The sequence below is a fragment of the Diaphorina citri genome, unplaced genomic scaffold, assembly GCF_000475195.1.
Source record: "Diaphorina citri unplaced genomic scaffold, Diaci psyllid genome assembly version 1.1 scaffold324, whole genome shotgun sequence".
NCBI classification, from domain to species: domain Eukaryota; kingdom Metazoa; phylum Arthropoda; class Insecta; order Hemiptera; family Psyllidae; genus Diaphorina; species Diaphorina citri.
The window spans coordinates 56,338-74,711 of record NW_007377759.1 but is presented as its reverse complement, the minus strand read 5'-3'; the positions used below and the strand labels follow the sequence as shown (position 1 = coordinate 74,711).

The 18,374-nt window shown below is 41.9% G+C and overlaps 1 protein-coding gene across 1 annotated transcript in view; it reads right to left on the bottom strand.

Moving 5' to 3' along the window:
- The window catches only part of LOC113466743, a 29,239-nt gene extending 11,349 nt beyond the window's left edge, over window positions 1-17,890 (bottom strand). Inside the window, exons 1-4 of the mRNA XM_026822404.1 lie at window positions 17,059-17,890; window positions 16,628-16,986; window positions 9,079-16,580; window positions 4,173-4,588 (exon numbers count right to left, since the gene is read on the bottom strand). Of these exons, the coding sequence (XP_026678205.1) occupies window positions 4,261-4,588; window positions 9,079-16,580; window positions 16,628-16,986; window positions 17,059-17,869 (9,000 nt within the window). The 5' untranslated portion in view covers window positions 17,870-17,890 and the 3' untranslated portion in view covers window positions 4,173-4,260. The remainder of the gene's footprint in view (window positions 1-4,172; window positions 4,589-9,078; window positions 16,581-16,627; window positions 16,987-17,058) is intronic.
- Window positions 17,891-18,374: the final 484 nt, after the last annotated feature.

The following is an 18,374-nucleotide window of genomic DNA, read 5'->3' as shown; positions in this document are numbered from 1 at the left end:
TACAGGTTCTACAGAAGAAGGTCAAATGAAATTACCATTCAAAGTCAAGATCAAATGAAATTACCATTACTTACCTTATTGCCATTATCAAATACGAAATAAAATTTCAATTTAAAAACGTTAAACACGTTAGCTGATGCCAAATCATTCCATGAATATAATTGCAAAATAATAGACATATACCTATACTTAATTCTATATAACTAGAATTTAGTGCCTATTATATTAGCATTTTAGCTATTAATTATTACCATTTTAGCCTACTAAAATGAAGATGAACATTGAACAAATAGAAATACTGTACTACTGTGTCAATGTCAAATGATCATCGGGTTTTCCAGATTGAAATGTTAGTAAACACCATTGTTCAAAACTTACCTAAGTCTCTGATTATTTCGAAAAACAAAGCCTACAAAATTCCACGTAATATGAAGTTTTATTTGCAGGTTTTTACTAGGCATATGATGGACACCTATTATCTAACTTATTTATCTATGAGCCTATGACAATTCCTGGTAAATAGGTACCTATTGGTAGGTAAGTACTTGGAAAGTATGAATTTTCAATGTTTCCAGGGGTTTTTAAGCCTATGATGCTCATCAATTTATTAGGTACCTTTTCTAGACATTAGTTTTCCAGGCAGGTATAAATTATTACCATTTTAGTCTTAATCGACAGAATAATTTTATTGAGGTAGGTATGTACCTACCTTTTTTTAGAAAAAGAGTTTGACAGAGGGAACTGTGACTGCTATGGTCTTATCGTCCCGAAATCGAAGAGAAAAGGAAGACGGGATAGGAGAAAGCCAGCCGTTTCGAGAACGAACATTATCCCATTGGGATAAAATCCGCCCCGGGTGGGAATCGAACTCGCGGCCTAGCGCTTACAAGGCAGACGCACTACTAACTAAGCTAACTAGGCTGGCTTTTTTTTAATTTTTGAAGAAACTAACAAACAAACAAACATCCTTAAGTATTTTAAGTCCTTGGCCCTGTTGCAAGTTTATTACACTTCACACCATATTAACTTTATAGTTCAGAAAACTCTCTTGAATGTTGTGATGGAAACAAACACCAAATTTTCTCACCTAACATTCATTCCAAATTTTCCCATCGCCTGTCTAGGTACTTGACATTCTTAGATGTCAAAGACACTTGAATTTTCCGACCACATTCTTAGATATGAAAGGAACTTCAATTTTATATCGTAACATTCTTAGGCAATGAAAAAGACTTCACATTTTCCGACCTCATCTTCTCAGAAACCTATGAAAGGAACTTTAACGTGGTATTTGGGTAACATTCCTAGGTAATCAAAAACACCTGACTACCACTTGTCAAACAGAATTTCCTCACCTAAGTATGAGTAGATACATAGATATTACATTTAAATTCTTAAACAGATTGTTCAAATTTCCGACTCACATATTTAGAGTTCATAAATTTGAGAGGTCAGGAACCTCCATTAGTAAATTTTATTCGTTCATTAGGAGATTCTAAACCGATTTTCGGGTACTGACCCGTCTATCTGTCTCGGAATTACCACACCTCGGGAAATGGCCCTTATAACAGATCGGAACCGACTGATGAATCATTAATTAGGCTACGTACGAGTATTGGTTGCGAACCAAACGATCTATAGCAGACAAACTGATCGGATAAACCTCCGTTTTTTTCCGACTAAATGACCAGATAATCTCTGACTTTGCCAAACTGCGGACAGTGTTGGACTGATTTATTAGGCTATAGGCTAAGTATACTAGTTGCGATAAAAACGACCTTTTGCAACCAATGACGGGATACCCTTTGACTTTGCCAAATTGTAGGTAGAATAAAAGGTAAATCCTATCTGCTTTGCTTCGCTGGTGTAGTGGTCAAAATAATCGCCTGGTAATCAGGAGGGTGTGGGTTCAAGCAAATCCGAAGTATGAAGTTTTATCCTCAACATTGTTTGAGACTTTGACCCCAGTAATATTAGTAGCCTACTGTTCGACTAAAGAGACATTTTAGTCCTTCCTTTTCTCCCTTTCCTCCCCCCTTCTTCTTTTTTTTTCCTCCTCCTCCTTCTTTTGGGCACCTTTCTCAAACTATCCACAATAAATTATTCCTCTTTTTCCACCTGCCCCGTTCCCGGACAAGGATCGGAACCGACTGATGAATCATTAATTAGGCTACGTACGAGTATTGGTTGCGAACCAAACGATCTATAGCAGACAAACTGATCGGAAAAACCTCCGTTTTTTTCCGACTAAATGACCAGAATGATTATCTCTGACTTTGCCGAACTGCGGACAGTGTTGGACTGATTTATTAGGCTAGGCTAAGTATACTAGTTGCGATAAAAACGACCTTTTGCAAGCAATGACGGGATACCCTTTGACTTTGCCAAATTGTAGGTAGAATAAAAGGTAAATTCTATCTGCTTTGCTCCGGTGGTGGAGTGGTCAAAATGATCGCCTGGTAATCAGGAGGGTGTGGGTTCAAGCTAATCCGAAGTATGAAGTTTTATCCTCAACATTGTTTGAGAATTTGAGCCCAGTAATGTTAGTAGCCTACTGTTCGACTAAAGGGACATTTTAGTCCTTCCTTCTCCACTTCCTCCCCCCCTTCTTCTTCTTCTTTTTTCCTCCTCCTTCTTCTGGGCACCTTTCTCAAACTATCCGCAATAAATTATTCCTCTTTTTCCACCTGCCCCGTTCCCGGACAACCTGTTCGCAAGTAAACTTTCCGTCCATCTTATCATCTTCAGACAGTGATCAGCAAGTTGAATGATCTACGGTCAAGGTCTTCAAGGTTATATCTCAAGGTCATAGGGTGATCAATAATTATCTCTTAAGTTCTATTTGGATCACTTGATTATATTGAAGCACATGTCTAAGGTGTGTCTTTGGCCGCGCTAATTGGTCTGCGCTAATAGATATTACACACGATAGATAGTAGATGTAGGTACCTAAATAGATAATAGTTGTGGACAAGCCTTTATGCTTTACATTTACTCCCAGACTTTGCTTCGGTCGGTTAATAATCTTGGACCTGGAAATTGGAAATTACGTTAAAAATTTCTGACCTTGGTTAGAAAAGAACTTTGTGTAATGAAAAAAATGAAAACTCAAATCCACTGTTCACTCACACCGAACAAAACATAAAAATAAACTCTACCGAGTACCAACTATATTACATACTGGGTACAACAACTTACATACTGGGTAAAACAACTTACATACTGGGTACAACAACTTACATACTGGGTACAACAACTTACATACTGGGTTGCGCGTGGTTGATATCCGGATGAGTGAGCATCTCGACAATAGGCGGGGGTTTTTAGTGCCAAAACACGTTTTGAGGTCCCTAGAGCCTAAATCCAAAGTTTCAGCCATTGGTCCGTGTGTGTGTCTGTCTGTATGTCCGTGTGTTTGTCTGTCTGTAAACAAAATATCTCGAGAACGGTAAGAGCTAGAGAGTTGAAATTTGGTATGTTACAACAACTTTTACATACTGGGTACAACAACTTACATACTGGGTACAACAACTTACATACTGGGTACAACAACTTACATACTGGGTACCAACTATATTACATACTGGGTACAACAACTTACATACTGGGTACAACAACTTACATACTGGGTACAACAACTTACATACTGGGTACAACAACTTACATACTGGGTACAACAACTTACGTGGTTGATATCCGGATGAGTGAGCATCTCGGCAATAGGCGGGGCTTACTTGACCGTTCAGACTGTCTGAGAGTCTGAATAGCTTGTCGCTGAATGGGGTCTAGAAGTTTTGTCACTAAAGCCCTAAAGCGATTTTCGGGTACTGACCCGTCTATCTGTCTCGGAATTACCACACCTCGGGAAATTGCTCTTATCACAGATCGGAACCTCAAATATTTCAAGACATGATCTTCTATCTATTTAGGTATGTATCCCTCATAATTATCCTTTGAGGAACTAAACAGTTCATAAGCCTCGAATTTCTAATCGATTATTTTTCCCGATCCACTCAAAGTTAAGTGTCCAACTCAACTTTGTCATCAACCTCTGCAACTGCATCTTATGTCTAGAGCTAGGTACATATATGAGCTTATACCCTACTTGACTTTATTTCCGGTATCTACTCGAATCGTATGATAGCTCGACTTCAAAGCGTTGTTTTCCCGATTCACTCAAAGTTAAGTGTCCAACTCAACTTTGTCATCAACGTCTGCAACTGCATCTTATGTCTAGAGCTAGGTATATGAGCTTATACCCTACTTGACTTTATTTCCGGTATCTACTCGAATCGTATGATAGCTTGACTTCAAAGCGTTTGATACGCCATTGAATCCAATACCTATGGAATATTTGTTATCAGCACTGTTGCCATCAGGGAAGTATCGATTATATTTCCTATTGGTGATGAGTGTGGGTAATTTCAGAGCACTGAACACATGCATTGGTTTGAAATAGAACACGCCCTTCTCATCCAGTAGAGTATAGGATACTTGACCAGAGAGTACCAGTCGACTGGCTTCCTTAGGGAAAATGGCTTGGCATCCGTGCTTGACAATGACCAAGATATTCCTGTTCTTCATATTGGTTCTGCTGAGGAAGTTCTCACTAGCCAACGTGTTATCACTGAACAATATGCTGGCGGGGATATCGTTGGAACTTCTGTACATTGTTATTTCTTCAGGGACCACCATGAGGGAGGCACTCTCCCGAACCAATTCACAAAGAATGGAATCATTCTTACAAAGATCCGGGTTTAGTTGGAGTTGATTGATGGAATTGATAATGTTTTTATTCACTGCTAATTTTTTCATGACAACCAATCGTTTCAGAATATCCAGAGTAACTTCGTCTCTGTTTAGCACATGTAGTTTGTGAGGTTGATTGATAACGCTTAGCAAAGTACTGGCAGTTTCTCTTATGCCTAATGCTCTCGCTAAACCTATAGCTTGCAGGATTAAATCTTTCAGTTCCGTACTCTCCGGTTGACTTAGAAGTGCTTTCACATCATTTGCACTTACTTGTCTCACGGTGTTGATGATTGTCTTCTGTATAATTTCATTTGCTTGGAGTTCAGTTGTACAGCCTTTTATATTCTCCTTCAAATTTTCAATGATGTCATTCTTCAAGTTTTCGTCATTTTTGATAATATTTTTAAATGCCGAGCAGATGTTTTCATTTTCATCGTCAATCTCCAAGATTTGAATCAATTCATTCACAATTTGTTCATTTGATTCTAATTCTAGCACTTCGTTTATCATTTTCAATTTGTTTGGTTTCCTAAATAGTTCGGGTTTACTAATAATAAAGTTGTGCAATTTTTCGATAAAGTTGATTACTTTACCATCCTGTAACTTATTTTCTACAAGCTCATAAATATTTTTGTACAAATTTTCATCGTTCTCTTCCATTTTAATTACACCATTCATACACTTCAGTTCATTCACTAAATCTGAAATAATATTCATTTCTGAAGAGTTGTTATTTATTAGCTTAATATCACATTTAACAATATTGGAAATTGTTATCAAAATTTGAGATAATTTTATGGCATCCGTATTTTCTAATTTCAACTTCTTTACAATTTGATGCGCAATATCTATACAAGGGTTTGTTGAATCTATGTCAACTAGAGGAACATCAGCTTGTATTTCATATCCAAATGACATACCCGCTTTGTTTAATTGTTTTAGAACATTGTTATCTATTTTAATATTGGTAATGTGATCATAGTTATGATCCAGAAGATCACTGCTTATTTCGAAGCCTTGTATCGTGTACTCTAAAGTTCCGGATATGTTGTCATCTGCTAAATCCGGGGCCACGAATTTCAAACCTTCGCTTGTTTCTACTATTTGTCCGGGTACAAACGTAATCTTTTCTCCCACTTCTATAACTCTTCCCGGTACAAATTTGGGACCTTCTTTTGTTTCCACAACTTGTCCCGGTATAAATTTATTTACTAGATTTCCATTCTCTACAGTTTCTATGATCTGACCAGGTATGAATACAGGACCATTTCGAGTGTCCAGTATTTGACCAGGAACAAACTTCGGAATTATTTCACCATTTTCTTCGACTTCGATAATTTGACCAGGAATGAATTTGGAACCTTCGCTGTTCTCAATGATTTGCCCAGGTACAAATTTAGGTCCACTTTTAGTATTAATAATCTGACCAGGTATGAACTTTTCTCCATCTTCTGTATCAATCATTTGTCCTGGAATAAATTTATTGTTTATTAAAGTACCAGGCACAAATTGGATGTCCTTTTTATTCCTTAAAATTTTGCCAGGTATCAACTTACCATTGGGTAGGCCATTTGTGTTTTCTCCTGGATAGAACTCTATACTCGTCTCTGTTTGTATCATATGACCAAACAGTTCATGAATAGAACTAGTGTCTTCATTATCACTCAAATTATCCATTACATTGTTATAATCATTTTCAAAATCACTAAAGCTTTCAAGGTCGCTCATATCACTATATTTATCAAAAACAATTTCATCGTTTACTACTTTGGTTTCGCCAGGCAGAAATACTTTCTCGTTATATTCGTTCAAAACTATTTGTCCTTTCACGAATTTCTTTCCATCCGGAGTATTGACAAACATCCCCGGTACAAACTCATTACTCTCATTAGTTATTCCTGGTAAGAAAGTAACTTCATTCATATTATCCGTCATTACGTAGCGCCCGGGGATAAATTCTTTACTAACATCAGTTTCCATAACTTCTCCTGGAACAAATTTCATTTGATCATTGATCTTAATGGTCTTTCCCGGAATGAATTCATAAATGCCATGATTGTTCAAAATGGATTTACCAGCCACAAACTTATACTCACCATTCTTTTCAAATATCTGTCCTTCGACAAATTCTAACCCACTGGGGGTTAAAATAATTTCACCTGGAACGAACTTTTCAATACCATTGATGGTGTCAGTTTGCCCAGGCACAAACATAATACCATCATTTGTGAGAACAGTTTGTCCAGTGAAGAATTTGTTTTCGTTATTCATTTTGATGAACTGTCCTTGGACAAATTCGACCCCAATTCTAGTATTGGTAATCATGCCTAGGACAAACATATTTTCATCATCAACTTGTGAGAACAGTTTGTCCAGTGAAGAATTTGTTTTCGTTATTCATTTTGATGAACTGTCCTTGGACAAATTCGACCCCAATTCTAGTGTTGGTAATCATACCTAGGACAAACATATTTTCATCATCGTTTTCTGCGATATGTCCTGGAAGAATTCTGGCTTCTTCATTGTCATTTATAACTATTCCACTTAAAAAGTAATCGCCGTGTTCATCATGCATGGTTTGCCCCGGTATAAACATTTTTTCTCCATTTACTACAACATTTTGACCAATGACTAATTTTTCGCCGTTGGAAGTTGGAATGCTAAGGAATTCCTTATTTTGGACCTTAACAACCTTTCCGTTTTTAATGTTTTTCGCTATATCTACAAGATCACAAATGTTTGGTAATAAATGCATGTTGGATTTATTAAAAATACCTTCAATGTTAGTAAGTTCTAATTGACTACTTGTAAGTTCATGTAAAGTTTCAATAAGTTCATTACTAATGACAACATGTAAAGGTTTAAATGGTTTTAATATAGGTTTTACTTTAATATTGGCTATAATCTCTTTATAAGCGGGTTGTTGTATAATACCGGGTATACTCTGAGTTAGATTTAACTTCGTTGAATTCAAAGCAGCCATTGGTTCGGGCATTTCACTAACAATTAATTTATAACTAACATTCTTCATTAACCCGTGTTGGAATTTTTCAAAATGTTGTATAATACCGGGTATACTCTGAGTTAGATTTAACTTCGTTGAATTCAAAGCAGCCATTGGTTCGGGCATTTCACTAACAATTAGTTTATAACTAACATTCTTCATTAACCCGTGTTGGAATTTTTCAAAGTCCAATGTTATCAATTTTTCACTTTTAGCTGCTTTTCCCGTAGTAGCTACTTTAGAATCAAAATAGGAATCATTTTGATCATTCACATTAACACTATTCCAATTTTCAACCACTTCCTCCTTGACAGAATCATCCTCGGCTTTTTCTTTGGTTTCATCATTATTTTCAAATTTCTTGGTTATGTCAGCAAGTTTATTCTTCTTTTCTTTACTAATGCCCTCCCCATCATAGAGCTGTACTTTCTGGATCTGCTTAATCGGAACATCTTTTATATCTACAGTAATATCATTTCCATACTTCATTTTGAATAGTATTGTATCATCATTCTTTGAAAGCATTACATTTGCAATGTCACCATCTCGAACCGCAGCTTCCAGTTTAGCAGGAAACACCAAACTGCATTTCCTTTCATTAACTTTATAAATAAACAAGGGTTCTTCAGAATTTTCATCAAACGTATCATTTTCTTCAATATTTTCAAATTTCGAAACTTGATCAGATATGTGATTATCTTTTCCACTGCCACTTGTCACATCTTTCACATGATGTCTCACAAGCTCAACACCATTCGCATTTTTAACGGACTCAATAAAGTCGATACCCTGATCTGTTTTTATAAACTGACCAATAACAAATTGTTTGTTATTGTTTTCCGTGACGATTTGGCCAGGTATCAGTTTAGGAACTCCGTTTTCATTGGTAATGATTCCAGGTACAAAAGTCTCCGTACCGAGTACACCATGATGTCTCACAAGCTCAACACCATTCGCATTTTTAACGGACTCAATAAAGTCGATACCCTGATCTGTTTTTATAAACTGACCAATTACAAATTGTTTGTTATTGTTTTCCGTGACGATTTGGCCAGGTATCAGTTTAGGAACTCCGTTTTCATTGGTAATGATTCCAGGTACAAAAGTCTCCGTACCGAGTACAACAAGGGTTTGACCAGGTACGAAGAGAGCTTTACCATCAATCTTTATATGCTGACCATGTTCTGGACAATCTCTTGAATTTCCATCGATTCGGGGAGCTCGTGGGCTTTGTCCTTCAAAACCGTGTCAACTTTAGTCTTTTGCAACTGAGCTGGGATCCGTGCTTGACAATGACCAAGATATTCCTGTTCTTCATATTGGTTTTGCTGAGGAAGTTCTCACTAGCCAACGTGTTATCACTGAATAATATGCTGGCGGGGATATCGTTGGAACTTCTGTACATTGTTATTTCTTCAGGAACCACCATGAGGGAGGCACTCTCCCGAACCAATTCACAAAGAATGGAATCATTCTTACAAAGATCCGGGTTTAGTTGGTTTTCGTTGACAACAACGCCAGCCACAAACTTCTCGACCCCGTTAACGGTCATTGTTTGGCCGGGTACAAACACGTCCTTTCCGTTAACATTGACGTACTGACCCACCAATAGCTTGTCACCCTTGCTTGTCTTCACCGACAGGAACTCTTTGCCTGCCACTTTGACCACCTTGCCTTCGCCCATGTTCTGGACAATCTCTTGAATTTCCATCGATTCGGGGAGCTCGTGGGCTTTGTCCTTCAAAACCGTGTCAACTTTGGTCTTTTGCAACTGAGCTGGATTCATTTTATTCACCACCTGTTGCAGTTCAACGTTCTGCGAAGTTTGCGCTGTTAACAGTGGTCCTCCCAGAGGAGTGGACACAACCCCTTGAGCTCCAGAGCTGATTTGACTGGGCATGAATTCTAGGCCTTTCATGGTTTCCACAAATTGGCCGCTAACAAACTGCTTCTGATTGTTGCCCAGGTCCACTACTTGTCCGGGCACCAGAGTCGACACTCCATTTTCGTTGACAACAACGCCAGCCACAAACTTCTCGACCCCGTTAACGGTCATTGTTTGGCCGGGTACAAACACGTCCTTTCCGTTAACATTGACGTACTGACCCACCAATAGCTTGTCACCCTTGCTTGTCTTCACCGACAGGAACTCTTTGCCTGCCACTTTGACCACCTTGCCTTCGCCCATGTTCTGGACAATCTCTTGAATTTCCATCGATTCGGGGAGCTCGTGGGCTTTGTCCTTCAAAACCGTGTCAACTTTGGTCTTTTGCAACTGAGCTGGATTCATTTTATTCACCACCTGTTGCAGTTCAACGTTCTGCGAAGTTTGCGCTGTTAACAGTGGTCCTCCCAGAGGAGTGGACACAACCCCTTGAGCTCCAGAGCTGATTTGACTGGGCATGAATTCTAGGCCTTTCATGGTTTCCACAAATTGGCCGCTAACAAACTGCTTCTGATTGTTGCCCAGGTCCACTACTTGTCCGGGCACCAGAGTCGACACTCCATTTTCGTTGACAACAACGCCAGCCACAAACTTCTCGACCCCGTTAACGGTCATTGTTTGGCCGGGTACAAACACGTCCTTTCCGTTAACATTGACGTACTGACCCACCAATAGCTTGTCACCCTTGCTTGTCTTCACCGACAGGAACTCTTTGCCTGCCACTTTGACCACCTTGCCTTCGCCCATGTTCTGGACAATCTCTTGAATTTCCATCGATTCGGGGAGCTCGTGGGCTTTGTCCTTCAAAACCGTGTCAACTTTGGTCTTTTGCAACTGAGCTGGATTCATTTTATTCACCACCTGTTGCAGTTCAACGTTCTGCGAAGTTTGCGCTGTTAACAGTGGTCCTCCCAGAGGAGTGGACACAACCCCTTGAGCTCCAGAGCTGATTTGACTGGGCATGAATTCTAGGCCTTTCATGGTTTCCACAAATTGGCCGCTAACAAACTGCTTCTGATTGTTGCCCAGGTCCACTACTTGTCCGGGCACCAGAGTCGACACTCCATTTTCGTTGACAACAACGCCAGCCACAAACTTCTCGACCCCGTTAACGGTCATTGTTTGGCCGGGTACAAACACGTCCTTTCCGTTAACATTGACGTACTGACCCACCAATAGCTTGTCACCCTTGCTTGTCTTCACCGACAGGAACTCTTTGCCTGCCACTTTGACCACCTTGCCTTCGCCCATGTTCTGGACAATCTCTTGAATTTCCATCGATTCGGGGAGCTCGTGGGCTTTGTCCTTCAAAACCGTGTCAACTTTGGTCTTTTGCAACTGAGCTGGATTCATTTTATTCACCACCTGTTGCAGTTCAACGTTCTGCGAAGTTTGCGCTGTTAACAGTGGTCCTCCCAGAGGAGTGGACACAACCCCTTGAGCTCCAGAGCTGATTTGACTGGGCATGAATTCTAGGCCTTTCATGGTTTCCACAAATTGGCCGCTAACAAACTGCTTCTGATTGTTGCCCAGGTCCACTACTTGTCCGGGCACCAGAGTCGACACTCCATTTTCGTTGACAACAACGCCAGCCACAAACTTCTCGACCCCGTTAACGGTCATTGTTTGGCCGGGTACAAACACGTCCTTTCCGTTAACATTGACGTACTGACCCACCAATAGCTTGTCACCCTTGCTTGTCTTCACCGACAGGAACTCTTTGCCTGCCACTTTGACCACCTTGCCTTCGCCCATGTTCTGGACAATCTCTTGAATTTCCATCGATTCGGGGAGCTCGTGGGCTTTGTCCTTCAAAACCGTGTCAACTTTGGTCTTTTGCAACTGAGCTGGATTCATTTTATTCACCACCTGTTGCAGTTCAACGTTCTGCGAAGTTTGCGCTGTTAACAGTGGTCCTCCCAGAGGAGTGGACACAACCCCTTGAGCTCCAGAGCTGATTTGACTGGGCATGAATTCTAGGCCTTTCATGGTTTCCACAAATTGGCCGCTAACAAACTGCTTCTGATTGTTGCCCAGGTCCACTACTTGTCCGGGCACCAGAGTCGACACTCCATTTTCGTTGACAACAACGCCAGCCACAAACTTCTCGACCCCGTTAACGGTCATTGTTTGGCCGGGTACAAACACGTCCTTTCCGTTAACATTGACGTACTGACCCACCAATAGCTTGTCACCCTTGCTTGTCTTCACCGACAGGAACTCTTTGCCTGCCACTTTGACCACCTTGCCTTCGCCCATGTTCTGGACAATCTCTTGAATTTCCATCGATTCGGGGAGCTCGTGGGCTTTGTCCTTCAAAACCGTGTCAACTTTGGTCTTTTGCAACTGAGCTGGATTCATTTTATTCACCACCTGTTGCAGTTCAACGTTCTGCGAAGTTTGCGCTGTTAACAGTGGTCCTCCCAGAGGAGTGGACACAACCCCTTGAGCTCCAGAGCTGATTTGACTGGGCATGAATTCTAGGCCTTTCATGGTTTCCACAAATTGGCCGCTAACAAACTGCTTCTGATTGTTGCCCAGGTCCACTACTTGTCCGGGCACCAGAGTCGACACTCCATTTTCGTTGACAACAACGCCAGCCACAAACTTCTCGACCCCGTTAACGGTCATTGTTTGGCCGGGTACAAACACGTCCTTTCCGTTAACATTGACGTACTGACCCACCAATAGCTTGTCACCCTTGCTTGTCTTCACCGACAGGAACTCTTTGCCTGCCACTTTGACCACCTTGCCTTCGCCCATGTTCTGGACAATCTCTTGAATTTCCATCGATTCGGGGAGCTCGTGGGCTTTGTCCTTCAAAACCGTGTCAACTTTGGTCTTTTGCAACTGAGCTGGATTCATTTTATTCACCACCTGTTGCAGTTCAACGTTCTGCGAAGTTTGCGCTGTTAACAGTGGTCCTCCCAGAGGAGTGGACACAACCCCTTGAGCTCCAGAGCTGATTTGACTGGGCATGAATTCTAGGCCTTTCATGGTTTCCACAAATTGGCCGCTAACAAACTGCTTCTGATTGTTGCCCAGGTCCACTACTTGTCCGGGCACCAGAGTCGACACTCCATTTTCGTTGACAACAACGCCAGCCACAAACTTCTCGACCCCGTTAACGGTCATTGTTTGGCCGGGTACAAACACGTCCTTTCCGTTAACATTGACGTACTGACCCACCAATAGCTTGTCACCCTTGCTTGTCTTCACCGACAGGAACTCTTTGCCTGCCACTTTGACCACCTTGCCTTCGCCCATGTTCTGGACAATCTCTTGAATTTCCATCGATTCGGGGAGCTCGTGGGCTTTGTCCTTCAAAACCGTGTCAACTTTGGTCTTTTGCAACTGAGCTGGATTCATTTTATTCACCACCTGTTGCAGTTCAACGTTCTGCGAAGTTTGCGCTGTTAACAGTGGTCCTCCCAGAGGAGTGGACACAACCCCTTGAGCTCCAGAGCTGATTTGACTGGGCATGAATTCTAGGCCTTTCATGGTTTCCACAAATTGGCCGCTAACAAACTGCTTCTGATTGTTGCCCAGGTCCACTACTTGTCCGGGCACCAGAGTCGACACTCCATTTTCGTTGACAACAACGCCAGCCACAAACTTCTCGACCCCGTTAACGGTCATTGTTTGGCCGGGTACAAACACGTCCTTTCCGTTAACATTGACGTACTGACCCACCAATAGCTTGTCACCCTTGCTTGTCTTCACCGACAGGAACTCTTTGCCTGCCACTTTGACCACCTTGCCTTCGCCCATGTTCTGGACAATCTCTTGAATTTCCATCGATTCGGGGAGCTCGTGGGCTTTGTCCTTCAAAACCGTGTCAACTTTGGTCTTTTGCAACTGAGCTGGATTCATTTTATTCACCACCTGTTGCAGTTCAACGTTCTGCGAAGTTTGCGCTGTTAACAGTGGTCCTCCCAGAGGAGTGGACACAACCCCTTGAGCTCCAGAGCTGATTTGACTGGGCATGAATTCTAGGCCTTTCATGGTTTCCACAAATTGGCCGCTAACAAACTGCTTCTGATTGTTGCCCAGGTCCACTACTTGTCCGGGCACCAGAGTCGACACTCCATTTTCGTTGACAACAACGCCAGCCACAAACTTCTCGACCCCGTTAACGGTCATTGTTTGGCCGGGTACAAACACGTCCTTTCCGTTAACATTGACGTACTGACCCACCAATAGCTTGTCACCCTTGCTTGTCTTCACCGACAGGAACTCTTTGCCTGCCACTTTGACCACCTTGCCTTCGCCCATGTTCTGGACAATCTCTTGAATTTCCATCGATTCGGGGAGCTCGTGGGCTTTGTCCTTCAAAACCGTGTCAACTTTGGTCTTTTGCAACTGAGCTGGATTCATTTTATTCACCACCTGTTGCAGTTCAACGTTCTGCGAAGTTTGCGCTGTTAACAGTGGTCCTCCCAGAGGAGTGGACACAACCCCTTGAGCTCCAGAGCTGATTTGACTGGGCATGAATTCTAGGCCTTTCATGGTTTCCACAAATTGGCCGCTAACAAACTGCTTCTGATTGTTGCCCAGGTCCACTACTTGTCCGGGCACCAGAGTCGACACTCCATTTTCGTTGACAACAACGCCAGCCACAAACTTCTCGACCCCGTTAACGGTCATTGTTTGGCCGGGTACAAACACGTCCTTTCCGTTAACATTGACGTACTGACCCACCAATAGCTTGTCACCCTTGCTTGTCTTCACCGACAGGAACTCTTTGCCTGCCACTTTGACCACCTTGCCTTCGCCCATGTTCTGGACAATCTCTTGAATTTCCATCGATTCGGGGAGCTCGTGGGCTTTGTCCTTCAAAACCGTGTCAACTTTGGTCTTTTGCAACTGAGCTGGATTCATTTTATTCACCACCTGTTGCAGTTCAACGTTCTGCGAAGTTTGCGCTGTTAACAGTGGTCCTCCCAGAGGAGTGGACACAACCCCTTGAGCTCCAGAGCTGATTTGACTGGGCATGAATTCTAGGCCTTTCATGGTTTCCACAAATTGGCCGCTAACAAACTGCTTCTGATTGTTGCCCAGGTCCACTACTTGTCCGGGCACCAGAGTCGACACTCCATTTTCGTTGACAACAACGCCAGCCACAAACTTCTCGACCCCGTTAACGGTCATTGTTTGGCCGGGTACAAACACGTCCTTTCCGTTAACATTGACGTACTGACCCACCAATAGCTTGTCACCCTTGCTTGTCTTCACCGACAGGAACTCTTTGCCTGCCACTTTGACCACCTTGCCTTCGCCCATGTTCTGGACAATCTCTTGAATTTCCATCGATTCGGGGAGCTCGTGGGCTTTGTCCTTCAAAACCGTGTCAACTTTGGTCTTTTGCAACTGAGCTGGATTCATTTTATTCACCACCTGTTGCAGTTCAACGTTCTGCGAAGTTTGCGCTGTTAACAGTGGTCCTCCCAGAGGAGTGGACACAACCCCTTGAGCTCCAGAGCTGATTTGACTGGGCATGAATTCTAGGCCTTTCATGGTTTCCACAAATTGGCCGCTAACAAACTGCTTCTGATTGTTGCCCAGGTCCACTACTTGTCCGGGCACCAGAGTCGACACTCCATTTTCGTTGACAACAACGCCAGCCACAAACTTCTCGACCCCGTTAACGGTCATTGTTTGGCCGGGTACAAACACGTCCTTTCCGTTAACATTGACGTACTGACCCACCAATAGCTTGTCACCCTTGCTTGTCTTCACCGACAGGAACTCTTTGCCTGCCACTTTGACCACCTTGCCTTCGCCCATGTTCTGGACAATCTCTTGAATTTCCATCGATTCGGGGAGCTCGTGGGCTTTGTCCTTCAAAACCGTGTCAACTTTGGTCTTTTGCAACTGAGCTGGATTCATTTTATTCACCACCTGTTGCAGTTCAACGTTCTGCGAAGTTTTCGCTGTCAACAGTGGTCCTCCTAAAGTTGAGACGACACCGTGAGCTCCGGAGCCAACCGTTCCAGAGCCGATTTGACTGGGCATGAATTCTAGGCCTTTCATGGTTTCCACAAATTGGCCGCTAACAAACTGCTTCTGATTGTTGCCCAGGTCCACTACTTGTCCGGGCACCAGAGTCGACACTCCATTTTCGTTGACAACAACGCCAGCCACAAACTTCTCGACCCCGTTAACGGTCATTGTTTGGCCGGGTACAAACACGTCCTTTCCGTTAACATTGACGTACTGACCCACCAAAAGCTTGTCACCCTTGCTTGTCTTCACCGACAGGAACTCTTTGCCTGCCACTTTGACCACCTTGCCTTCGCCCATGTTCTGGACAATCTCTTGAATTTCCATCGATTCGGGGAGCTCGTGGGCTTTGTCCTTCAAAACCGTGTCAACTTTGGTCTTTTGCAACTGAGCTGGATTCATTTTATTCACCACCTGTTGCAGTTCAACGTTCTGCGAAGTTTGCGCTGTCAACAGTGGTCCTCCCAGAGGAGTGGACACAACCCCTTGAGCTCCAGAGCTGATTTGACTGGGCATGAATTCTAGGCCTTTCATTGTTTCAACAAACTGGCCTCTAACAAATTGTTTTTGTTTGTTGGCCAGATCAACTAACTGGCCAGCTAAGAGTTTTGCTTTTCCATTTTCGTTTGTTACTATTCCAGCTACAAACCTTTCCACACCATTGAGAACAAGAGTCTGACCGGGTATGAACTTTGTACGTCCATGGACAGTTATTGATTGACCTAGAACTAGTTTTTCACCATTGCTTGTCTTCACTGATAAATATTCTTTCCCTTGTATAGTTACCAGCTTTCCATCTTTAATATTCTTCACTATGTCATTTACATCAATTTGTGACGGAAGTTTAGTGAGGTCAATGCGTTCTGGACAATCTCTTGAATTTCCATCGATTCGGGGAGCTCGTGGGCTTTGTCCTTCAAAACCGTGTCAACTTTGGTCTTTTGCAACAGAGCTGGATTCATTTTATTCACCACCTGTTGCAGTTCGACGTTCTGCGAAGTTTGCGCTGTCAACAGTGGTCCTCCCAGAGGAGTGGATACAACCCCTTGAGCTCCAGAGCTGATTTGACTGGGCATGAATTCTAGGCCTTTCATTGTTTCAACAAACTCGCCTCTAACAAATTGTTTTTGTTTGTTGGCCAGATCAACTAATTGGCCAGCTAAGAGTTTTGCTTTTCCATTTTCGTTTGTTACTATTCCAGCTACAAACTTTTCCACGCCATTGAGAACAAGAGTCTGACCGGGTATGAACTTTGTACGTCCATGGACAGTTATTGATTGACCTAGAACTAGTTTTTCACCATTGCTTGTCTTCACTGATAAATATTCTTTCCCTTGTATAGTTACAGATTGACCTAGAACTAGTTTTTCACCATTGCTTGTCTTCACTGATAAATATTCTTTCCCTTGTATAGTTACCAGCTTTCCATCTTTAATATTATTCACTATGTCATTTACATCAATTTGTGACGGAAGTTTAGTGAGGTCAATGGTTTTTTCGTCGATTTTTGTTTTGCTTAATTTATTTTGGTCGTACTTTTTTAAAATTTCTTCGGCTTCTCTGTTGCTTAGGAGTGCTGTTTGAATTTGCTGCTCTATTTGCGTTAGGAATTGGCGAACCTGTCCCGGCCTCATTGTTCTGACCATTTCATCGAATATCTTTTCTTTCGCTCCCTGAAAGTCTTTTAGATTTTGTCTGTAGATATCACTAATGGCGTCGTTTTTGAATATACTGAAGAGATCATTGATTCCATTGCTACTGAGATCTTTGCTTTTCGTTTTCCTTTTCTTTTTATTTACAAGTTTGTTTGTTATATTCGTTACATTCGTGTGTAACAGGTCGTTTATTTTCAGAAAATCGCTCGTTTTGCTTTCCAATAGGTTCATCAATACGTTTGAGTTTTCTATGAGCGGAACCACGTAGCGATAGCCGTGAACTATTCTGTGTTTGTTTCCCAAAGTCTCGTGAGCATTCTTCCCCTTCTTCTTTTTGTTTTTAGAAAACAAAAGCACCGGCAAATAGTGATGTGTTGGCAATCCGTAGGATTTACCGGTGATGCGACAAAATCTTTTGGCATCGGCCGCAGATATGGGAGGTAAGATCGGGAAATAATTCGGTTTGGGCAAACCGCGACTTTTTCCCGTGATTCTACAGTACGAAGACATCGTGATATGTTTACTCGAAGGGTTTAGTGTTTTAAAAAGTATTCTATTTTGTTATAATTATTTTAAAAATCCAATACACTTATTGAAACTATACTGTAATCCAGAGTAATTCTGAACCCTGATCGGAGCCGTTACACCTTGACAACACCTATATCTCCTGACAAGAAATTAACAAAATGAAATATTCTCAAAGTACAAACAACAAATAATTCACCCGTCAAAGAGAATATACTAGAACACCAAATACTCGTCTCCTAGAAGGGAAATAATTCGGTTTGGGCAAACCGCGACTTTTTCCCGTGATTCTACAGTACGAAGACATCGTGATATGTTTACTCGAAGGGTTCAGTGTTTTAAAAAGTATCCTATTTTGTTATAATTATTTTAAAAATCCAATACACTTATTGAAACTACACTGTAATCCAGAGTAATTCTGATCCCTGATCGGAGCCGTTACACCTTGACAACACCTATCTCCTGACAAGAAATTAACCTTATTGAAACT